The 25387-nt window shown below is 34.1% G+C and overlaps 2 protein-coding genes across 3 annotated transcripts in view; one reads left to right on the plus strand and one right to left on the minus strand.

Annotated features, from left to right (window-relative positions):
• LOC147409803 (phosphatidylserine decarboxylase proenzyme 2-like) overlaps window positions 1–5346 on the minus strand; it is a 45765-nt gene extending 40419 nt beyond the window's left edge. Inside the window, exons 1-3 of one of the 2 annotated variants that reach the window (XM_086431861.1) lie at window positions 4908–5346; window positions 4755–4834; window positions 8–32 (exon numbers count right to left, since the gene is read on the minus strand). In XM_086431861.1, the coding sequence (XP_086287987.1) occupies window positions 8–32; window positions 4755–4834; window positions 4908–5114 (312 nt within the window). In that variant the 5' untranslated portion in view covers window positions 5115–5346. The remainder of the gene's footprint in view (window positions 1–7; window positions 33–4754; window positions 4835–4907) is intronic. The other variant, XM_086431862.1, reaches the window with a different exon arrangement.
• A 3986-nt stretch (window positions 5347–9332) lies between these two features.
• LOC147409805 (uncharacterized) lies at window positions 9333–24716 on the plus strand. The gene is made up of 6 exons (XM_086432014.1): window positions 9333–10385; window positions 10508–10711; window positions 11462–11784; window positions 12347–12834; window positions 21691–21767; window positions 24585–24716. The coding sequence occupies exons 1-6, from the start codon at window positions 9333–9335 to the stop codon at window positions 24714–24716; spliced, it is 2277 nt and encodes a 758-aa protein (XP_086288140.1).
• The last annotated feature ends 671 nt before the right edge of the window (window positions 24717–25387 follow it).

The following is a 25387-nucleotide window of genomic DNA, read 5'->3' on the forward strand; positions in this document are numbered from 1 at the left end:
TACTCACAGACTTCCAAATTGGCCTATCTGTGCTGCAGCATCATTATTTCGTAATCAGTACACGGAAAAAAAAAGTGTCAATAAAATTTCAAAAATAATAATAGAAAAGGAAAATACAGATTCATGAAATTATTAATAAATAATATGTTGGAAAGATATACAAATGTGGGTCATCATTAACCAAATAAATCCAAGTAACTTAAATACATCTATATGAATCATTAATTGGTTGAGTATATTTTCAACTTGATCAAACAGTCCTATATATGTAGCTGATCCCAATATTGGGATAAGGCTTATGAGATGTAAAGTTTTTGAGACATTGACAATATAATTAACAATAGAATAAACAAGAGTAGCATATGGCGAAATGTATAGTGTGGAACTAGTTTAAGCACAACACTAACAATTCTAAAGCATTCAATAATACATAAAAAACACAAGAAGCTTTTGGGATAAATCCTAAATCTGTTTGGGTATATTTCTCCTTGACTTTATAGGGTTTCTCTTGTGTTTTCTTCCCCAAATCAAAGGGGATTCTTTGTTTAAATAAGATTAGAATCTTAACTAAATAAAATCTAATTCAAGATATACCAATCAATGCCTCGAGATACACATTAAATCTGTCATGTGACCAATATTCACCTTATTTACGCCACGTGTCTAATACCGATTTTACCCTCTATAACCATATACTCAGATTCATCACTGGAACGAGATACCACTGGTTGCTTTTTACTCTTCCATGCAACCAAATTGCCTCTTAAAAAGGCACAATATCCTGATGTCGAACGACGATCAAAAACAAATCCTGCCCAATCTACATCAGTAAAAGTGGTGAGATCCAGATGACCATGCGAACGATATACAAGTCCATGACTTGAGTTAGACTTTGATATAACGGAGCATATGCTAAATTGCTACGAGATGGGTAGCACAAGAAGCATGCATAAATTGACTAACCATGCTCGTAACAAATGTAATATCTGATCGTGTGAAGGTGAGATAAATTAATCGGCTAAAATACGCTGATAGGTATGTGGATCAGAAAAGAGATTATATGCATTCTCATGTAAAGATAGCTTTGGATCCATGGATGAACTAGTCGATTTGCAACCAATCATACCAGTGTCGCGTAAGAGATCCAAGGTATACTTCCTTTGCGAGAGAAAAATGCCTTTCCTTGAATTAGCAACCTCAAGCCCAAGGAAATATTTTAAGGGGCCCAAATCCTTAACTTCAAATATACGGCCTAGTTCCTTCTTCACATAAGTGATGAAGGATGAGTCATCTCCAGTGAGAATAATGTCGTCAACATAGACTAAGAGGATAGTACGACCTGTGGAGCCAGAATGAATGAAGACAGTATGATCAGAGTGGCATCTCTGAAAACCCATGCTAATCACCACTCCGCTGAAGCGATGAAACCAAGCTCTAGGTGACTGCTTCAAACCATAAATAGACTTTTTGAGTCTGCAAACCTTCTTCGTGGACTCCCCCTGAAGCAGAAACCCAGGTGGTGGATCCATATACACCTCCTCTGTGAGATGCCCATGAAGAAAGGCATTCTTCACATCTAACTAATAAAGGGGCCAATCTTGATAGGCTACAATGGAGATAAGGACACGAATCGACGACAACCTTGCCACAAGAGAAAAGGTAGCATTATAGTCAAGACCATAAGTTTATGTAAAACCACGAGCAACAAGACGAGCTTTATACCAAGCAACACTACCATTGGAGTTATGCTAAATAGTAAGACCCAACGACAACCACTATTTTCTTCCCACGAGGAAGAAATACCATATCCCATGTCTGATTATTTTGCAAAGTAGTCATTTCTTCTAACATAGCAGTTTTCGAACAGCAGTAGTTCGCTCTTGACGTGGTATTTCGCTATCTCAACGCAAATACACATTAGAACTTCTTTAGGACAATGGTATGTTTGGTTGTCGTCCTGCCTCTTCTCTTATGGATCAGAATCATCGACTTCATGCCGAATCTAGTGATCTATTATCTAATCCTTCTTCTTATCAGAAGCTTGTAAGTCTTCTGATTTATTTGACTAACACTAAACCAAATTTGACCTTTACGGTTAGTGTAGTTAGTAAGTTTATGCATACACCGCATACGTCTCATCTTGATATCATTCACCATATTCTTTGTTACTTGAAGTCACGTCCTGGCCTTGGGCTTTTCTACTTTTCCGCTATTCAACCACATCTATCGAGTTTCATTGATGCTAACTATACGGGTTCTCTTACAGATAGAAGATCTACCTCTAATTTTTGTACTTTCCATGGTGGTAATCTTATCTCATAGAAAAGTAAGAAATAGAGTGTGATTTCTCATTCTTCTGTTGAAGCTAAGTATTGTGCTATGGCTCTTGGCACGTGTGAACTTCTTTGACTTCGATTTTTGTTGACAGAGTTGGAATTTCGTGCTTCTGGTTCTTCCACGTAATTCTGCGACAACAAGTCTGCTATCATGCTTGCTTCCAACTTAATTCTTCATGAACGAACTAAGCATATAGAGGTTGATGTTTACTTTCATAAGGAGAAAGTTCGATTTGGTGCTCTTCAAACAGACATTGTATCTTCGTCAGATCAGCTTGCTGGCATACTTATGAAGACTGTTGGTCCTTCTATTTCTAATTCTCATCTTGTAGAGTTGGGTTTAGTTGATATATTTGCTCCAGCTTGAGGGGCAGTATTGGAAAATAGTAGTCTATTTGGTAGTCTAATTCTATTATTTCTATGTAAAGGTATTTATGTCCATTCACTCTTTTATTATTATAAATTATAAATATCTGCCAAGCTCTAATTAGAGACTTGACAATTTATTTTCTACAATTCTTCTTGTTTCTTTTGGTGCAAGATGTGCTCGAAATTTAAAGGATTGTTCTTTGAGGATATTGTTTTTAGATGGGAATCTATTTGTAATTTTTAAGGGCTTTTGCTTTACCTCATGGGCCATCTCGGCCGACGGTTATAATTCTCTTCTTTGCTCAATAAATTTTATAATTATAAAAAAAAACATATGTTAGTTCAAGGATCAAATGATTCAGTCATCTCCTATGTTTCTTATTCTTCCTACTCCTACTATGTTTCCTCTCGTATAGGTTTATGCTCGGAAACATAGGAAGGGTAATACAATTCTACTCCTCAACCTCCTCCATGTTCAAACTTATCATCTAAAGATCCAGTATTTGGCCTTGATATGGAGAGTAAACTCCACATTTCTCTTTCAAAAGGTATATTTTTTTTATATCAAACACCCAATTTCCAGTTTTGTTTCCTTTGATCATCTATCTCCTAGCTATAAACATTTTTTATTATTATCAATAAGCTTGTTTTTAATGAGTTTGGTAACTCAATGCTACGGAGACTTGATATCATCACCCAAAGACTCTACCAACTAAGCTATAAACATTTTGTTCTGTTTTTTAGAAATCCCTTCAGCTTCCTACTTCTCATAGTAAAGCCTTTTCTCATCATGGATAAAAGAAAATTATGGAAAATGAAATTGCAGCAATTAATAATACATACAATGTTACCCATTGGAAGCACGTTGTTGCTAGAAGAAGTTTTTGAAAAAATATTTTAACCAGATTTTACTGTTCACCAATTATTTCCACCAAAATCTTGTATCTCTATACCTAAAGTTTGATTATTTCAATTGAAATCCACTATTCACCTAAATATGTCGCAAGATGAATACTGATTTCCACCTAAATATATACAAAAAGCAACCACCATTAAATTCCATATCGAGCCTTGTGAAAATGAAAATATTTCATAGAAATATATCAAAATTTAATACAATGTATGAGAGAAGGAAGAACCATGCCATAAAGTCAGGGTTAGCTCCACCTTAGGGAAAGTTAGGTGGTTGATTAAGGCCTCTAATTAAGATAAGCCCCCCTGCCCCCACACCCAAAAATAATTCTTAAAGATCCTCTTAATGGAGTTACAAATTGCACAAATGATTGTTCTAAGTTTTACTCGTTTTGTTTGTCTTTAAATTTTCCGTACCATTAATCTAGTATATTTTTGAGATATCACATCTATTCTATGGATACCCAAAAAAAAAATTTAAATACAATTTATATATGAAATTGCATATTTGAAAATTATAAAAGAATAAATCATGAAGAAGTTCTTATAATTTAAAGCCCATAATAAAGGTATAAAATATATAATAATTTGGTTACACTCAGACATAATAAATCATCAAATATAAAATAAAAAACAACTAATTGTGATAATATACGTTTTAGAGATATATTTAAAATTACATTTTTCTTAAAAAGTCTATTTGGATACTCATTAGCGCAAAAAGTATTTAACCTTCCATTGGTGGGTCCTATCACATCCGTGATGAAAACGACAAGTGCAGAGTTGAAATCCCCAAATGAAAAATAAATAAATAAAGGTCTTTTGTGATTGTAAACATGCTTGTTATACAGTCAAGTATGTAAAAATACTATACACAGAATTTTTGGAAGGTCTTTGTCTTCTCTGCTCGTGTAAATTGTAAATATGCTTGTTATACAACTAAGTATTTCTTAAACTATTGGACCAACACTAATTTATGTGAGCATGGTTGAAGAATATTATAAAATAAAATAAAAAAGAAAGAATAGCAATGTTTTTATTTTGAGTGCAATTGGTCGTGGTTGGTGTGCAACTAGTTGGTCCCAAAATAGTAATTTTGAAATTAAAATGAGAGAAATTTGGAGTGATTTTCTCAACTGATCAGAGGTTACAGTACGAAAAGTTCGTTCTCCCAAAGAAACGCAAGCAAACCATCTGTCCTTGAACTTCATCTCCGCCTACAAACAAGAACAAATGATTTTTAAGAGAGATTTTGCAGAAATTTGGGAAATTTGAGAGTTCAAAGCTTACGCCTATGAGTTTGACGAGAGCGATTCCAGCGAAATCTTCTGCTGTGAGGTGCTTTGTATGAGAATTCGAACTCGAACCGTTTCCGCCCCTATGGGAACCATGAAGATGTAGATAACGGCGGATTCGAGACCGTCGCGAGGTTTTTGAATCTTTGGCCGCGTCTGCGGAGTAATCTTCGAGCTTCGATTTCGAGCTTCCATGGCCCATCTCTCTCTCTCTCTCTCTCTCTTCTCTGTAATTTGCCAAATTGAGATTGAGAGAAACAAAAAGGCGCTTTCTCTGCGTTTTTTTTTTCGTTCCTTTTTTGGGTTCTCAGTCCTCCTCGGTCGAAAGAGTGAAATTACAAAAATGACCTGTCGGACCTAAACCCATGACAGTGATGGTAAAGCAACCGCTTTACGAATCGGGCATTTCTAGGATTAATATCCACCGAATAGTCTTCGGATGCGAAGAGAAAGATAACCTCTCTCAGTGGTCAAATAGTTACTTTTCGAGCCTCACTGTGAAGCGGGCTGGCGGCTTCAAAATTTTGAAGAAACCCTCCGCGTTGTAAAACGCGTGGCGTTTTAAATTTATTTCACACCCCTACATTTCTCTAAAATCTGAACCACCTCCTTGAAAGTGCCTTCTGTAATTCAATGGTGAGAATTCCTTCGGCCTTCCTGCTTAAGAGTTTTTTTCGTTATTTTTCAGGGAAAAACTTTGAAGCGGAAGGTCCGCTTCAAAATTTTGATGGAACCCTCTTTAAATTATGACATGTGTCATCTCAGAGATATTCTACCATCACATAACCGTAAATCATTTGCCTCAGGATATATAATATCATAAATCGTTTTCTTATGTATCCTGAGGCAAATGATATACAGTTCTGTGATGGGACTTATGTCAGAGGGGGGCGTCAAATTATCACTGCTCTAAAAATTAGCAGTGTAAGTTAAATACAAAAAGCCATGTGTCATAATGTGAAGAGGGTTCCGTCCAAATTTTGAAGTGGGCAACCCGTTTCAAAGCCGGACTCCTATCATATGTTCTCTTCGGAACAAATTTATTATACATAAGCAAAGGATATGACTAAACCCTTCAATAGCAAGATACCAAATTAGCAAGTTGGTAAAACGTATGAAAGTGGTCCCACGTCTTAGGTCCGACTCTCTTAGAATCCAACTTCACAATTACCTTCAAAACAAACAAAAACCTAAACCCTTCAACAAGTAATATGTGGTCAGCACATAGTTATTTTTAATGATCATGATTTGGTATGTTATTTTTATGAACTATTCATCATATTATAAAGATAGAGAGTTACTATTGCCACACCAACTTTTACTAACACCGCACCAATTGTGTGCAATTCTTTTGGTGATTTACGTATGATTTGGTGTGGCATTAGTAAAAGTTGGTGTGGCAATAGAAACTCTTTAAAGATAGGTCTATTCATTTTTTATGCAATTAGTGGATCCTGCACTTGCAGGCTGTATGATCCATATCATACTTTGAGTCTTAATGTTGGATCTCAAGATATCTACTAATGAATTTCAAACATGAATTACATTGGAATCTATCCAATCACGCATGAGTTTCTAACAAGAAATTAAATATCTACGTAAGCAAGAGAGAAAAATCATAAATAATTATTCAATATGATTGAGATTTTCAAGATTATGCAATGTCACTTATTTAATTCAAATATACAAATAATCCATACAGCACACATACAAGTAAATTGTATTTTAACAAAATTTTAGAAACAAGATCAATCTATGAAGAAGAATCTAAAAGTTACAACAATCCAATATTCGGAACCATACTACTTTGTTAAAGGAGAATATATTAACAAGAACACAAGCTACACCATTGGAAGATGATCAGTTAGATGTATTCTTACTTACATCGAAATTGAAACGAAAAATGGAGAAAATGGATTTTTATGGTTATGGGTTCATTTCATAACAAAAACGTGTTCTTTCCTTGAACCAGGTTTATTTTACTTTTATTCAACTTTGATTATCTGGGACACCTCTATAGCTCTTAATTATGTTACAAATTAAAAGAGATGCAAGTCGACAAGAAGCACTCCCAATTGATCTGCTCTCAAATTCAAACCAATATGAAGATTTAAATTGTTCAAAAGTAGACCCATATGGGACTTTTCTATTTTGATAGTTAAGTAGGCCAAAACTATAGAGAAGCTCAACCCATGCCAAATTTGTTAATACACCATGAGTTACAAGCTATAATAAAGGAGTTGAAACTCGTTGAGAGCAGAGGTTGCAATAGAATCATTATTGCCAAAGATTTCAAGCTAACTATTAGTTGCCAAACAATGTCAATAACAACATCAAATAGTGACTGCTTTTAGGTTTTTCGATTTCCCTTCTAGCCTTAGATCCGACTTCAATCTTAGAATGGCTTAGCATCATATAATTCAAAATCTCATAAGTGATTACAAATTTGGTAGCATACACTTTGGCATTCCTACACAATAATGAATGAAAATTTCACCAAAGGAATGATAATCATAGTCCAGAAAAAAAAGGAAACCAAACCATACAAATGATCATATCCTCAACATAAAAGGTAAGTCTAATTAGCCTTTACACCACCCTTCCCAAATACAAAAAAAGGGAGCAGTACTCAAGCGACTATAAACTGCTCCAAGGCTTTGAAATGATAGAAGAACCGTATGTTTCGATGTTTCTTCCTATGTAGTAGCAGAGCAAAAAATGGAGTTTGATGGTCATAAGGAGAACTTTCCATGCAGTCTTGACAAGTTCAATGTAAATTTTAGTTAAAGTACGAACATAAATGTGAGTAATAGACAATAACAAAAGAAGAAGAGAAATAGACAGTGACACCACAAGTACTCTCCAAACAAATCTTAACTGGTTGGGGATAGAAGGGGTTTTACTTAGTTTGTTATTTTTAATTTGCTTGGATTTCACTACCTTTTACTCAGGCTTGACTGATTTCTCTTCTTTTGATGACCAAGTGTTTAGGTTGATTGCAAGGTCGCATTAGAAAGTTAGGTCCAGGCAAACCATGACTAAAACCCAAGTCCAGGGATCACTAACTGGGCTTGACAACTGAGCCCAAAATCCATTGGAATGATTGGTTCTGATGTGAACCATGTTTCATTGAACAATATCACTAAAATGAATAGTCATAAACACCCAATAAAGACACGAATCAAGTTGAATGTTGAGGTGTAGATCCACTAAAAGATCCATCTATAAGGTCAGTGGACCCAAAAGTATTTCACAATACATTACAAGAGTAGAAATCCAACTTTTAGTATTTATAATAAAGCAAAATGTTGATGTTTGAGTGAAAGATTGAGTTTATTTTGGGTGAGATATCCATTAGATCTTTTAAGGCACTATTCTGTGTTGCAGGGGTTGAATTAATCTCTACTTTTTGTAATTTGTGTCAGTTTACTTGTCTCATCATGCATGGGCGCCACTATTTTCTGGATTGGGGAATGGTTTATAAAGCGAATGGTGTTAGTAAGGCACATAACAACTTTCAAACAAATTAGTGTTGCATCTCCCTTGGTAAATCTATACTAATATCACTCATACGTGGTGTCCAAGTAAAGTTGTTTGATGACTTTTAGAAAATGCATTGTACCTTTAGATATAGTTCATATTAGGTTGGACAGTCCATGTTTCATCGATATAGTGAAGGATTTTAGGAACCTGACTGCATAAAAACACCACAAGTTTGTTCTTGGACCATTCAATTGATTATAATCATACCACAACCCAAAATTCTTTGCTAAGGTCCTTTCCAACTTAATTTTGTTGGTTTTTCTATTGGGGTTATATAGCTATTAAATTTGTGAGTGATTGATATATAGGAAAAATTATTTAATTAAAATTTTTAATTTCACACTTTGAATTATCAACATTAACCATTGAAAGCCATAAGAAATCCATGTCATTATGTGAGTCATGTCCATCTCATCATAATGACTTGGATCCAGCTGGAGTTCTAGAAGGTTGTAGTTAACTGATTGTGTTAGAAGAGTTTGTTGTAGACTTTGTTATAGAGTTAGTTTCAAAGTAACAAACAAAATTGATTCTCTTGTAATATGTTATATATATGAGAAAGGTTGAGGACTCTCTCTTTAATGTAGAGTAAAGATCTTACGTTGAGAGAAGAGTAATTTCCATAAATTTCTTTTGTTTTGAAAAGCTTTCTTGGTATCAGAGCTTGGTTTCTTCTGTTTTCTTGCTATTTTCCTGGAAATCAATCATGTCAATCTTTGCATCTGGATCGACTTCTTCTTCTTCTTCTTTCTCAAAATCAATTGGAGCATCTTCTTCTTCTTCTTCTTCTCTTGCTCCGGCTTCAAGTTTGCAGTCTTTTAATCATACTCTTTCTGTTAAGCTTGAGAGATCGAACTATGTACTTTGGAGATCACAAATGGATAATGTGATCTATGCAAATGGATTTGAGAATTTCATTGAAGGTTTATCAGTTTGTCCTAAGAAAACTGTTTCTACTACTGGAGGTATCAATCCAGAGTTTGTAACTTGGCGTAGACAAGATAGGTTAATCCTAAGTTGGATCTATTCTTCTCTAACTCCTGAGATTATGGCTCAAATTGTTGGACATACTACGTCAAAATCTGCCTGGAATGCTCTTGAGAAAATTTTCTCATCTTCCTCGCGAGCTCGAATTATGCATCTGAGATTACAGTTGCAAACAACAAAGAAAAACTCAATGTCAATGATTGAGTTTATTATGAAGATTAAAGGTTTTTGTGATAGTCTTGCAGCAATAGGAGAATCTGTTTCAGAACAAGATCAGATTATGAATCTATTGGCGGGATTAGGAGCTGATTATAATGATGTGGTTACTTTAATAAGTGCTAGAGACAATCAGCTCTCTCTTGAAGCTGTTCATAGTCTTCTTCTAACTTTTGAGCATCGTTTGGAGCAACAGAACTCCTTTGATGATACTGGAATAATGTCTGCAAATTTTGTTCAGAACAACAAGTATGTCGGTGGAAAGATCTATGGCAAGAATAATCAGGGATATTCGAAATCATCAAACCAGGGAACTGGACAAGGGGGGAATTCGAACTATACCTACAGAGGTCGAGGTCATGGTGGTCGTGGAGGCCAAGGTGGAAGAGGCAACACCAATAATACAAAGCCTCAATGTCAACTTTGTGGTAAATTTAGACATATTGTTCAAAATTGTTATCACAGGTTTGATATTACCTTTCAAGTTCAACAATCCACTGACATTAATCAAGCTCAGAGTCAAATGTCAACAATGGTTGCTACTCCTAACACTGTTGCAGATGATTCTTGGTATCTTGACTCTAGAGCTACCCATCACATGACTCTAAATGCCGTTACTCTTTCGAATATGACTCCCTATCCTGGTACTGAAAGAGTTACTATTGGTAATGGTAAGCAAATTCCCATCTCACATGTTGGTACTGCTTCCCTAGTTTCTGATTCCAAAGTTCTTTCTCTTAACAAGTTTATCATGTACCTTCTCTTTCTAATAATCTACTCAGTGTTGCTAAACTTTGTGCTGACAATAATTCTATGATTGAGTTTTATCCCAAATATTTCATTGTGAAGGATCAACGTTCGAAGCAGGCTCTAGCTCGAGACAGGATTGAGAATGGGTTGTATAAGCTGCCAGTCACTAGTTCTCAAGATACAGAGACTACTAGTGTTTTTCTTTTGAATAAAGACTATGTCTCAGCTTTTACTATTTCTACTGATAGCAATGTGGTTTGGCATGATCGTCTTGGACATGTCTCTCCTACTATTGTACAAAAGGTTCTAAGTGGTTGTAATATTTCTTGCTCAGTGAATAAAAATTTGATTTGTTCATCATGTCAACATGTTAAAAGTCACAGATTACCATTTCATATATCAACTTCTCGAGCTTCTTCTCCTTTAGAACTTGTTCACGCTGATATCTGGGGGCCAGCTCCTGTGTTGTCTACTTCAGGCTCTAGATATTTCTTACTCTTTGTTGATGACAATACACGATTCACATGGCTTTTTCCTCTGCAGACTAAAGATCAAGCATTGCAGGTCTTCATTCAGTATAAAACTCTGGTTGAAAATCAGTTTAATACTAAGATAAAAACTCTTCAGTCTGACAATGGATGAGAATTTAAGGTGTTTGCTCGCTATCTTCAGTCCAATGGTATTGCTCATCGTTTTTAATGCCCTTACATTTCTGCTCAAAATGGGAGAGTGGAAAGGAAACACAGACATGTAGTAGAGACAGGTTTGGCTCTTTTGGCTCGTGCGTCTTTACCTTTGAAGTTTTGGTTATATGCATTCCAAACAGCTGTTTATTTAATCAATAGAATGCTAACTAAAGTATTGGATTTTGCCTCTCCATACTTTGTTCTCTTCCATAAGATACCTGATTACACTATGTTGAAAAATTTTGGGTGTTTATGCTTCCCTTTTATTCGGCCATTCAATAAACACAAGTTGCAATATAGGTCTATTGAATGTGTTTTTCTTGGATATTCTACTGCTCATAGGGGCTATTTGTGTCTAGCCTATTAGTCAGGTCGAGTCTATATAACACGCCATGTTGTTTTTTATGAGAGCAAGTTTCCTTTCCCCTTACCATCTTCTCCAGTTGCTCATGTTACACCAAAGTCTATTCTGCCACCTGCTATTGTCTCTCTTTCTTCACGACGACCTGTTTCTGCACCCCAACCTGTTTTAGTTATGACCCAATCAACTGATCATTTACTTACTAGTTCATCAGAACACGCCCCTTCTTCTATTCCATCCACAAGTCCTCCTTCCTTATTAGCTACCCAACAACACGTACAACCTATTTCCCCAGCTTCTATAGCAGCACCACGCAGGATGGTGACCAGGTCTCAACATGGAATAGTAAAAAAAAAAAACAATTGTTTCTAGCCACACGCCAAAAAAAGCCAACCACAGTTAAGCAAGCTATGAAAGATCCTATTTGGATAGCAGCAATGCAAATGGAAATGGAAGCTTTACAAAGAAACAACACATGGGACTTAGTTGATCCTCCTTCCAATGTCAATATCATAGGCTGTAAATGGGTTTTTAAGCTCAAATACAAAGCAGATGGGACTTTGGAACAGCATAAGACACGTTTAGTATAAAAGGGCTATAATCAAATCCATGGCTTAGTCCTGTGGTGAAGCCAGCAACAATTAAATTTGTTCTCACTCTTGCTTTTCATTTTGGATGGAAAATAAGGCAACTCGATGTCCAAAATGCCTTCTTAAATGGCGATCTTAAGGAAAATGTGTATATGTCTCAGCCACCCCGATTTTCTCATCAGCATTTCCCTCACAAGTTATGCAAACTCAGAAAAGCTTTATATGGCTTGAAGCAAGCATCACGTGCTTAGTTTAACAAACTGAGTCACACTCTCCTACAATGGGGATTCATGTGTTTAAGGTCAGATAGTTCTCTAGTTGTGAAGTTTGGACAAACTGATACACTAGTTATTTTGGTATATGTGGACAATATTCTGGTTACTGGCAGTTCAACTACACTGATTAATGGCCTCATAACACAACTCCACTCTGTTTTTGCAATGAGGGATCTTGGTCAGTTGTCCTACTTTCTTGGCATAGAGGTTATCTATGATGATCATTCTCTTCATCTATCGCAAACCAAGTATATTGCTGACTTGCTTGAGAAAACAGAGATGCTTGACTGTAAGCCAACAAAAACTCCAGGAGCTATTGGTAAAACTTTGTCTCAGTATGATGGAGAGCCTTTTGAAGATCAAACCAAATATAGAAGTTTAGTCAGAGCCTTACAATATGTCACTTTAACCAGACCGGACATAACTTTTGCTGTTAACAGAGCTTGTCAATTTATGCATAATCCATCAACGGCACACTGGCTTTCTGCAAAATGGATTCTACGATATCTGCGAGGTACAATGCACCAAGGCTTAAGACTTCATCCTTCAACTCATCTTCAAATATAAACCTACGCTGATGCTGATTATGCTTTCACTCCTGATGATCGACGAAGCTCTAGTGGTTATTGTTTGTTTCTTGGTGATAATCTGGTGTCTTGGTCTTCAACAAAACAAAAGGTTGTCTCTAGAAGTAGTGCTGAATCCGAATATAGGGGCCTCGCCATAGTAGCAGCTGAGGTTGTCTGGACTTTGTCCATCTTACAAGAATTATGTATCCCTCAACAAGCCGTGCCTATTTTATGGTTTGACAACATCAGCTCCAGCTATATGGTAGCCAACCCAATTTTTCATGCTCGGTCTAAGCACATTGAAATAGATATTCATTTTATTCGAGACTTAGTCCTTAAAAAGAAGCTGCAACTCTGCTATGTTCCAACATAAGATCAAATCGCAGACTTGCTTACAAAGCATTTGTCAAGCTCAAGGTTCGACTCTTTGAAGTCCAGACTTTGCATCGTGCCACGACCTTTCAGCTTGCGAGGGGATGAAAGCCATAAGAAATCGATGTCATTATGTGAGTCATGTCCATCTCATCATAATGACTTGGATCCAGCTGGAGTTCTAGAAGGTTATAGTTAACTGATTCTGTTAGAAGAGTTTGTTGTAGACTTTGTTATAGAGTTAGTTTCAGAGTAACAAACAAAATTGATTCTCTTGTAATATGTTATATATATGAGAAAGGTTGAGGACTCTCTCTTTAACGTAGAGTGAAGATCTTACGTTGAGAGAAGAGTATTTTCCAGAAATTTCTTTTGTTTTGAAAAGCTTTCTATAACAAAAAAAAAAAAAAAAAAAAAAAAGGAAAGAAAAAAGGACAGATCCAAATTTATCATGATTGAATCCAAATGATAAGATATGATAAGTTGTAACAACCTACTTTTGACAAAAGAAATTCACATATGCACTCAATTATTTTTAGCTACTTAATTTCAAAAAACATCAAAATAATAATCAGTATTACTCACTTAGAAAGTACAAAAATACAAGATCCCATGGTCTTTCATCATTCCATGAAACCGCCTTCTCTAAGATAAATTACCAATAAACAAGTATAAATCAAAATTATTATCTAATCCACCCATGCAAAGAGAAAAAGTAAACGAATGATTGTACACAGAATACGTCATTTCATCGAAAGAGATAATTGATAGGCAATCCCTGAAGCATATCAACCTGACGAAGCTCCTTGAGAGTGATGGAAACTTGACGAAGGCAATCTTTTTCAACTTTTTCACTCATACATTATTCTTTGAAGGCTTTTTATGTTGATTAACCACATTGGTTAATTTTTCTATATCTTTTGAATTTGCTTCGTTCTTGCAAGCATTTCAGATAATGCAGAACCACCACTTGACATGGTTGTCGATGACATCTTTAAGATTCTAACTTTAGTTTCAAGACAAAAAGGATAATCTTTCTTTCGTAAGCTTCCCCCTATTAGTGTATTTCGTACTCCGCTAACATCATCAATCACAATGAGACATGGATAAATACAAGCAATAATAGTATACTAACACAAATATGACTATACAACTTACAAGAATATAATTTTAAGTGAGAAGTCGAAGGCATTAAAATTACATTGAAAATATGATGAATTGTAAACTAACAGGTAATCGACAATTATATTTTCCTATCAATAACATTTAGTGTGCAAATTATTTTAATAGAAACCAAATAAAAATGGTCATATTATTGTGTCATACATGATCTGTTTATAAATTTAAAAGATGCAAAACAAATGAGAGCATAATTATCATCCACAAATAGATAAGAGAGTGATATATCCAGAAAGTATACACTAATAATGGTAGATTATGATAATCAACACAAATAAGGTGTTGGTTAAAAGAGTAATGTCATATTATCTCTATATTGAAATAATAAAATATTCATTTGTCAAGATTCTTGATTGTCACACATGTGTAAGATTGGTTTACACGGCTGTCATTTTGGTATTGTTAAACTTTAATGTTAAAAATATAATTTTTGAATAGATAACTATCCAAAATATTGTTAAATTTTAAAAAGTCTTATTTTTTCAAAATAAAAATTTAGATATAAAAACTATTAGTTAAAATCTATAATTAGTAATAATAGCAATTTTAATAATAATAGTAAAATTTTAAAATTGGTATTGTCGTTAAAATATTTTTTTACTTTTAATTTTCCAAGTACATGGGCATTACATTGGAATAACATTTTTACTTCATCATGAAAAAGTTTCACCCAAGTTTTATCAATATCATCAGCAACATGTAATGTAACATATACCTGTTTGAACAATAAAATTAGAATTATAAATTATTAAAAATATAAATAATTAAATTAAATAATAGTTTGATTATATCTTTATTAAAATTTTAAAATTTACTTATATACGATAATAACACTCATTTTGTTGCGTTTATGGCAAACATATTTTTTTGTAATCTAAATAATTTTTTTTATTACAAATCATGCATGCAATATATCACAGATCTTGATTGTTGTTTAATTTCATAGTTTTTATCTTAACTTAGAATACAAGTTAAAATTCATTATAAAAAAATCGATCAATAAAAAGTAAAGTAATAAATTAAATAAATAAATAATTAATTAAGCTATGTTAGTATTATTTTACTTACATGTTTAACATCTTATGAGAATGAAAGATGTTCTTTCAATGTTATTCTTCCAATTTTATAATTTGATGATATTTAAGCAATCTAAATTTTTATTTTTCTATCATTGAAAATATTTGTCAAACCTATTTTAATTAATCTATTAAAATATTATAAAAATGATAAGATATTTAAGAATAAAATTAAAAATTAAAAAAAATATAAAAATATTTAGATTATTCTATTGAGGACTTTTTTAATTGAATGTCTGATTTTTAATATTGAGTTTGAAGTAGAAAAAAGAAAAAATCTTATATGAAATAAAAACGATGTGAAACATAATATCAATTAAAATAAAATATTTTAAAATATGTATCTCTAAATGATTATACTTTCAGAGATGTTACAATTATTATGAGATTATTTTTAACAATTTGGTTAAGTTTTTTAATAATAATTTTTATTAACTTTGCCCATAATATCAAATGTATTAGGGATGACAAACTTATCAAATTAAACCAAATAAAATTTTAGTAATAAATTTATTTAAGATAAATTAATAATTAAAATTTTTACAAAAAGATATTGATTTACGATGAATCTACAAAAGATACTGGGGTTCGTCAACACGGAGCTGAAAATTCATTGTCATGAAACTGAATGTTTGTTAGTATGGAGCTAGGGTTCATTAGCACAGAGCTAGAGATTCATCGATATGGAGTCGGAGGTTTGTCAGTATGGAACTAGGGTTCGTTAGTACGAAGTTGGAGGTTCATCGATACAGAACCGGAGGTTTGTCAGCACAGAGTTGGGTTTGTCAGCACGAAATTGGAATTCATCGGCACTGAGCTAGATAATTGTCAGTACGGAGCTGAGATTTGTCAGCATTAAGTTGTGATTTGTCAGCACGAAACTGAAGGTTCATCGGTACAAAGTCAGAGGTTTGTCAACATAGAGATGGGGTTTGTCAACATGAAATTAGAGATTCATTGGCACGAAACTAGATGTTAGTCAGAATGGAGCTAGGGTTTGTCAACACAGAGTTGGATGTTGGTCAACATGGATTCGAAGGTTCATCAACACAAAATTAGTGTTGGTTAGCACGAAACTGAAGGTTTGTTGGCATGGAGTCGGATGTTTATCAACATGAGCTGGGGTTTGTCAACCCGAAATTGGAGATTCATCAGCTTGGAATCATAAGATTGTTAATACAGAGATGGGTTTTGTCAACACGGAGTTAGAGTTTCCTCAGCACGGGGTCGGAGGTTTATTAGCATGGAGTTGAGGTTTGTCAACATAGAGTTAGAGGTTCGTCGACATGGAGCTGGAAGTTTGTTAGCTTAGATATGGAGGTTCATCGACACGGAATCAGAGGATTATTAGTAAAGAATTGAGGTTTATTAGCACGAAGCTGGAGGTTTGTTGGTATGGAGTCGGAGGTTTGTCAGCACAAAGTTTGTTAGCACAGAGTTGGAGGTTCGTTGACATGGAGTCGGAGGATTTTAAGCATGGAACTGGGGTTTGTCAGCACCGATCTGAAGGTTTTTCGACACGGGGCTAAATGTTTATCACCATGAAACTAGATATTGTTAACAAGGAGCTGAAGGTTCATCGACATGGAGTCAGATGTTCGTTGACACGAAGTTGGATGTTTGTTAGTATAAAACTGAGGTTGTTGATAGTGGACCCAATTCTGGGTTGATTGTGGTTAATAACCCGTTTTAGGGTTGATGAAAATGAAAGACCCAATTAGGGTCAAAGGAATTATACAAATTCTATTTTAGGCATTCATAACATGTCATTCATGGCATATGGGCTTAAGCATACATGGCTCATACATCCATGACATACACATTCAGATTTGCATAAGATTGCAGAAATATAAAAGATGCACGAGACAAATAATTTATAGTGGTTCGACAATTATGCTTACGTCCACTCTTAAGGTAATCAAATTATTGGTTACTTGACATTCAGTAAATCATAGGTTTATGGTTCACCTACAATTGTAATTTTTTTTTATCTAGGCTAATGTTAAACCTTATGATCAAGTAAACCGCATCTACTTGAAATGTTTGAGTTTTGTACTTCGAAAACTCAACAACCCTTCACACTTGACTTGAGTCCGCGACTCAACCAAGCGCTTGATTTTTGGAAAGAAAAATCAAGGAAACTTTTTCAAATTTTTGGAAATGAAAATAAATATTAACATTTTGGTGTGATACATATTATCTCAAATTCACCCTAAAATGTCTTCTATTATTGGTGAGGCTTGTGAGGTTTGCTTATTGGTATAAGCTTCAAAATAGACTTGATGATTAAGAGAGAATGAAGTCAAGTGTCTCTTCTTTATAAAAATGAGCACTCCAATGACTTCTTGGGGGTGGCATCGTTTGTGTCATAACGGTAAAAATATGATTGTTGGACACTAGAAGCAGCACTAGTGATGGCACCACCTAAACTAAGGTTCTGCCACCTCCAAAACTTGAGTCACTTGAAATGACTCATCGGCTTCGGGGGCATTTCTACGCTCGTTGAAAGTCATAATTTCATCAGAATTTGACTCGAAAGGGTGGGGGATATGAACATTTTAGTATGAATATGTATGAACACGTTCAACGTTCCACAGGTATGTCTAATGGGTCATGGGGAGGTCCATATACCTGATTGGGTTTAGTACTTGAAGGATAGATCAATGAAGCGCGTGCACGTCGATGTGTTTGAGTTGTGTTTGCATTTGTCATTGTGTGTCGCGATATGTCTGCCATGTGTCTAGCATATGTTTTTATGTGTCATTGGGTGTCAGATGTATCTAGTATATGTCTTCTCATGTCTTGAACGAGTTTACCTATCGGTTACATACTCGACAACATATGATTGGCTCGGGATTGACAAAATGAGGTACTAACAAGTGACATGTGCAAATGTGAAGTGATAGATAAAAAGTAGACCTTGGTTCATTTGTAAATAACTCATAAAGTAAGGGTGAATGTATATTTTTGAAATGGAATAATGGGAGAGCTCCATGTAGGCATTTTTACAAAAGACCAAAGTACCTTTTTGGTTTGATCATATTTTTTTGAGGAGGGCATTCTTGAATTTTCACAAGAGAGTTGACTCATCAATTAGGTTGGAGTATTAAGCATTGAGACTTATAGGAGATCACAACGTGTTATCTTTTAGGAGGTGTAAGATGGACTTTGTTTTGTATTTAAGATGGTTTAAGTTTGAAAATGGGATTGGTATTGGATTAGGGTATAGATAATGGATTAGCTAATAGATAGTGAATATGGATTAGGGAACATGTATGAAATTGGGTTGGTCTATGGTTAGGAAAGTGGGTATGAAATTAGATTGAATTAAGGGCAAGATTCGGGAAGCAAAATAATATGAGATGATACATGTGTGCATGTATACATGAAAAAGGTCCCAAATGGCAATATGGGCCCGTAGAAAGCTTTAAACTCCTAATCGAAATCAACTCGAGAAAATTTGGATTTTTCTAATAAGTTTGTGTAAATTGAGATATCTACAAGTTGATTAGTACAAAGATTATTTAATTTTAAATTTTCTCGATTTGCGGATAATGAGTCTTATTAATTACTATTGATATCTCACTTTTATTTTTTTTGGTCTCTCAAATTGGGGTGCAAGAAATAAATTTAAAATTTTTATCTACAAGGATTCAATACCCGATTTTTTTATTAAAATTAAAATTTCAATTTTATCATCTCATCACGATTGATTATTGTCATTCCATGTAATGAAAATCATCATTTTATGTGATTGTTTGGTGTCATTCCATTTCGTAGAAATTGTCATTTTATGTGAAAATTTTTAATTTTTCTAAGCATGAGAATTTTTAAATTTTCTCGATATACGTGAATATTGTAAAAAGAATTTAATCATGTTTTCCTAAGAATTGAGATTTTTAAGTAAAAATCAAATACCAAGGGGTATTTTTATTGTAATTTTTTTATAAATTTCTCTATTGTCACCAATTTTAGTCTCGTTAAACTCGAAATCACATTTCGAGTACAACATTGGTACTGTCGAAACATTTCAAAGGTGTGGGATCCATGAGGGGTATTTTTATTATTTCATTAATTTTATTCAATTTAATGTGATTGTTTCTAAATTGCGAGATCACATTTTTCTAGCTTTGTGAGGTTTCTAGATTATCGAAATATGTGACAAACCTAAGTGTACATGCCTACTAAATCGAGGTAAGTGCAACAATTCTAAGTGTGCGTAATTTCTATGTTGAGTATACCAAGTAAGAAGAGATGGAATCACGAAGACTAAGACAGAAAAAGAGAAATTGAAAGAAATCGAGAGTGGGCCTCTCATAAACTTTTGACTTTTCACATATTCTATACTTATCATTAGGAATCCACAACAATTGAGTGATAGATTGTTGAACCGGACAGATGCGAAAATGGGGTGTTTACACCCATATGAGTCCCGAACACTCTAAAATGATTTAAAAACACCTTTTAAACATGATTTTAGCCAAAAGAAAGATTTACAATATTTTTTTTGTGAGTTTTAATTACATGTATCCAATTTACATTAAACTTGAATTATCGATACATACTGAATTTATGAAAGGATAATTATATGTTTTCCAAGTTGTTGTGTTTACACTTGCTTTGTGAGAATCATTCATTTTGAATTTAAAATATTAGTTTACATCTTCCATTTATGTTGAGATAATAATAAACATGAGATCGAGCTGAATGGATGGTTTACTTTTAGGGCTGAGAGTACTCATTGCTTTACTTTTGGGTCAAGGAGTACCCGATGTTTACTTTTCTATTAGGTGGATAAGACCTCTGATTTACTTTTCTGTTGGGTTGAGAACTTGGAGTACATTTATTTTTGGGTTATGGGGAACTTGGTGTTGTGTGAGTTTGACTGTGACTAAGTGAGGGACCTAGATGTCTGGAGTCTTTTATAAGTATTAGGTTGGGTGAACCTGAGATATTTATAAAGATTGGGTCTAGGTGAACTGTTGATTTCTAAATATGTGCATATAAAAGCTAAGCTAAAGGTTCCATTCTATTTAGGTACTTGTAAAGAAATCTCAGAGGAGTCAGATGGACATGATCCTTCCAATATGTGATTATGGACGTAATCGTTTTAGAAAAATACAGAGGGGTTGAAGACCATAAGATGGTAGGGAGATGATTTCTCGACCAAATGCAAACTTGGACGTGATTGATTCAAGAAAAGTGAGTGGGTACATGAAAATGCCCACACGAATGATTTTACTAGACATGATCAATCGTCTGGTAGAATAGAAGGAGTGATTAACCCTATCATCAGACGTGATTGTTCTGAGGAGTGGTGGGTGACTACTCCAATAAGAGACATTGGACGTGATCGTTTTGAAGGGAATTGGGAGTGATTGACCTAAGAGTGAGGGTTTGGATGTGCTCTAGGATGAAATCCACGTACGTGTTATGTTATCTTTTAACTTTTCATTTAAAAATGAAGCTGGGTAAGGAATCTTATGAACTAAAGGAAAGTTATTTTATCTATAATGTAATGTAAAGGGGTGTATGAGTGTAGTGCATAATGGGATTCATATGATATGTCTGATAGGCAAGATGAGGATGATTGTCCCTGTGATCGTGAGAAGTTTATAGTAGTCAAATAGATTGACATAGGTGAAGATGGCTTCCTATGATCGTGAGACATCCAGATCAACGGCTACCCCGAGTCGAGGAAATAGGCCTGTATACCAAATAGGCAGGTAAATTGTAAAATTCGACAATAACATTGCAATTCCTCATCGACAAACTTGAGATCATCGATTGATGTGTAATTCAATTGTGAAACCCATAACTTTTTTTTGATACACCATCATGTTTGTTAGTAGTAACCTTATTTCTCATGTGCTAATTGCTGAAGTTATATTTCGTTATATATTAATTGTCTTGTTATTTAAGTAAGTAATTATAATTAAGTTTGATCATCTACTTTATTACCGATAAACCACACTAAGTTGTGATGAGTTTTTCATAAGTGTATACTAAACCTATGTTAATATCGAGCCTGTATAATACAATTTTAGCATATCTAACCACTCATCCTATAATCGTTGTTATGCCCCTCATTTATTAGTTAACATATATGTTACTCACCCCATTCTACCCCTCAGTTGCAGGATCTGAGATTCTGTTTGAAAACCCATAATGTAGTTACGATGCTGGCTTGGATTGATGCATTGGAGGACTTTGCTTGGAGATGTTTTGAGATATTGTTAGATGAAGAGATGGTATTAGGATATGAATGTTATGTTTCTAAGGAACCACACGAGGCTGGGACGGTGGATATGACCACTAAGTTGTGGATCATAATGGATTACTGAAGTGAGAGTCTCATGATGTGAATATGTAGTATAGAGTTTTGTATGGGTTTGCTCGGGGTTTAATTTTAGAATTTTTGTTTAACCTTGAAACTTTGTAAATATAGACTGAACAAAGTAAATCATGGCATCTATATATTTAAGCTGTAGTATGATGTTTTTGGTATAATATTTGAGGATTTATTACTTTGCTTCAAATTTTAAATTCCTTCATAAATGGATCACCTGCTTTTCTTTGGCAAAGATGATCGTGAAGTGTCATGTTAGGTAGTGTCCCTAGAGGAGGCATGACAAGTTGGTATTAGAGCCTAGTAGTACATCTTGAATGGGGTATAAGAACGATGTTAGGAATAGATGGTAGAAAATCTAGGAATAATACAAGATAAGATACACATGAGATATGATTTTTGCATAATAAGAAGCATTGGTTGTAATTGGAGTTGTCATTGTATTATCAAAGCACATATTTTGGGATGATATACTGAGATTTGATCCGGGATGAATTGTAATAACAGGAACATGGCAAGAACCAAAAAGACAGTTAGGAAGAGTGTCATTATTAGGATGATACGGGAGAAAGTTTTTGTTATGATGTCTCCAGCTTTGGTTGAACATACTTCTAAGTATTTCCACTACCTTCTCTAATGACTCGATGAGGAGCCAGTATGAATCATATGTTGTGGGATAAACTAGAGATCCTGATTTTGGAGTTTTGAGGATGTACGGAACTACATAAAGATATGTGAAGTAATTGATTAGTTAATTATTGGATTCAAAGTGGAAGAAGAAATGAATATGAAGTACAAAAATAATTTTGAGACCAATACATTTACACAGTTTGAGGATGAGTAAGCATCTGATCAGTTAAAAGAAAAAAAAAATCATCAGGAATGATATTAAGGTTATTTATCTGGTTTGGTGTGAAAGAATTATTGAACATGTGATATGTAATGACATCACAAAGGATATGAAACTATACATATGTGGTAATTAAAACATTTGTGATAACTTATAATTATCTAACTTGTTGATGTGATAGTATTTTTGAAGAAGTAATTTTATTTAATGAAATTCAAAGAATGGAAATAAAGTTTTTTTTCGTAATTGAATGGGAGATTGAAATCGCCTCGACCCGGCTGTCCGTTAAATAGCGGATAAGGGTCCGATCTACGTATCTCGGGAATTTTAAAAGAACAGGGAGTCGCCACCTAGTTTAGGTCTAGGAACCAAAATTAACTCCAAAGAGATGACGGTTATGGGTTTCGGAAGGTGTTAGGTACCGAACCCGTCCGATTGAGATGATCGATTTCTACTACGATCCAAAACTAACCTATGGTCAACGGGATAAGACTATGGTTTAATCATCATCATCATCGATTTATGTCTGATTTGCCAAACGAATTTTACGGTTAAGATAATTACATAGATTCTTGAATTTCGCATAAATGAATCCCACGATTTAATAAGGTTTACGTGGCGTCAAAAATTAATGGATCAATTTGATCACATTTTGAATAATATGAAATCGATTTTCAATGCCACGTATACAACATTAGTAAATTGGCTCATTGACGACATTTTATCAAAGAAATTCGATTTTTTGAATCGCCACGTACAAACATTAAAATCAGTGAGTCGACTCACATATATTTTTTTTTAATCAAAGAAATTCGATTTTTGAAATGCCACGTGCATTAAAATCAGTGACTTGACTCACATATTTTTTAATCAAAGAAATTCAATTTTTGAAATGCCACGTGTGTTAAATCGATGAGTTAACCCACATGCCCAATTTATAAAAAAAATCAATCCAAACTTCCAATGTCCCTAAAATTAGTGAGTCGACTCGCAATTTGTTAATCAAAAGAATCTTGATTTTTTAGAATCGCCATGTGTATTAAATCAGTGAGTTAACCCACGTGCCTAATTTAAAAATAAAATCGATTCAAATTTTCAATGTCCCCAAAATCAACGAGTCGACTCGCAATTTGTTAATCAAAATAATCTTAATTTTTGTTTTGGAATCGCCACGTGTATTAAATTGGTGGTTTAATCCATGTGCTAATTTATAAAAAAAAAATCGATCTAAATTTTCAATGTCCCCAAAATCAACGAATCGACTCGTAATTTTTATTGTGAAAATCGATTTTTTATTTTTATCTTCCGTGTACACCATTAATTTTTATTCAGTAGATCAACATTAATGAGTTAAACCAATAACATCAAAAATCGATGAATCGACTCGATAGATATCAACAATCAATGAACCGATTCACTAACTTGAAAATAATGAGTTGGCCTAATCAATCTATCAACAAAAATGGTCGAATTGATCCATTAATTTTTTGAAAAATTAAAGATTGCCATTAATATCGCGTATACCCCCAAAAATCGATGAATTAATTTTAGTACATACACAAATATCAAATCAAGAATCAAATTAAAATAAATAAAATAAAAAAAAATATATATATTACCTTCGTCGAATAATTTCGGATGTTTGGATTCCTTCAAAAAAGAATCGAATGAAATGTTGTAATGACTTAAGCGTGAACGTTGAGTTCAATAGAATCCGAAGGTAGCTATTGGAGGTGATAATGGCAATCTAAAACGAATGTCTCTCTTTTTTAGAATTATAAAAAAAAAATAGCAAAAGAAAAGGTTTAAAATGTGGTGAAGGGCAGCAAAAGAAACATTTTTATTTTCTTTTTGAATGGTTGATGTTAGATGGTTTTTAATGGAGAAGATGAGAGAGAAGGGGCTGTTAATGGAAGAGAAAATGGTGGCAATGTTGCTGAGATGTTGAAGGACCAAGGGGGCAGCAATGGGGGCGTTAATGGAGGAGAAAATGGCGGTTAATTTTAATGGTGCAATGAGGGAGAGTTGCAGTTTTTTTTTTTTTGTTGTTTTTCTTCTTCTTCCTCTCTAAAAAACATGGGACAGCAAAGAGAGATTTGGAGTGAGGGAGATGAAGTGGAGATAGGTTATAGCAGATTTAAAAGAAAGAAAATGGAGAAGAAGAGTTGCAGATTTTTGTGAAAGAAAAACCTTTTTTTTTCTTCAATGGCAGCCAAGCCAAAAAATCGTCTCTGTTTTTTTCTCCTTTTTTTATTATTATCATGGTGGCTGATTATTTATTCAAGAGAGGGAGAGATGGAAGAAGAAGTGGGGAAGAAAAAGGGAGAGAGGGGTGAGGAAGTTGGGAGCAGTTATGGGAGAGAATGGGGTCATTCTCGTTGGAGAAGAAGATGTGGGAGAGATATGTTTACCTATGTTTTGTTCTCTCTTTTTTTTTTTTTTTTTTCAATTTCTTTTATTTTGGAGAATGAGAGGTGGTGATCCCATGTTCCTCGTACTACAATAATTTCTCACAAATGAATTGTGATTGATTGATTTTTATTTGAGTTTGAATTTTGGATTTCCATTTAGGTTGGTTTGATTTCAATTTGGTTCGTTTTGAATTTCGATTTGAGTTTTAATTGTTTAATTTGAGTTTAATTTTTAATTTAAATTTTGAACTGGTTGATTAA

Source organism: Akebia trifoliata, chromosome 2 (genome assembly GCF_017979445.1).
Source record: "Akebia trifoliata isolate Shusen 1 chromosome 2, ASM1797944v1, whole genome shotgun sequence".
NCBI classification, from domain to species: Eukaryota; Viridiplantae; Streptophyta; class Magnoliopsida; order Ranunculales; family Lardizabalaceae; genus Akebia; species Akebia trifoliata.

Coding starts and splice junctions, on each gene's coding strand:
- LOC147409805 (XM_086432014.1), top strand. CDS start 9,333: ATGGATAATGTGATCTATGCAAATGGATTTGAGAATTTCATTGAAGGT. Junction 10,386..10,507: donor CCCTAGTTTCTGATTCCAAA/GTTCTTTCTCTT, acceptor TTCATTGTGAAG/GATCAACGTTCGAAGCAGGC. Junction 21,768..24,584: donor TATTGTTAGATGAAGAGATG/GTATTAGGATAT, acceptor GGTTGATGTTAG/ATGGTTTTTAATGGAGAAGA.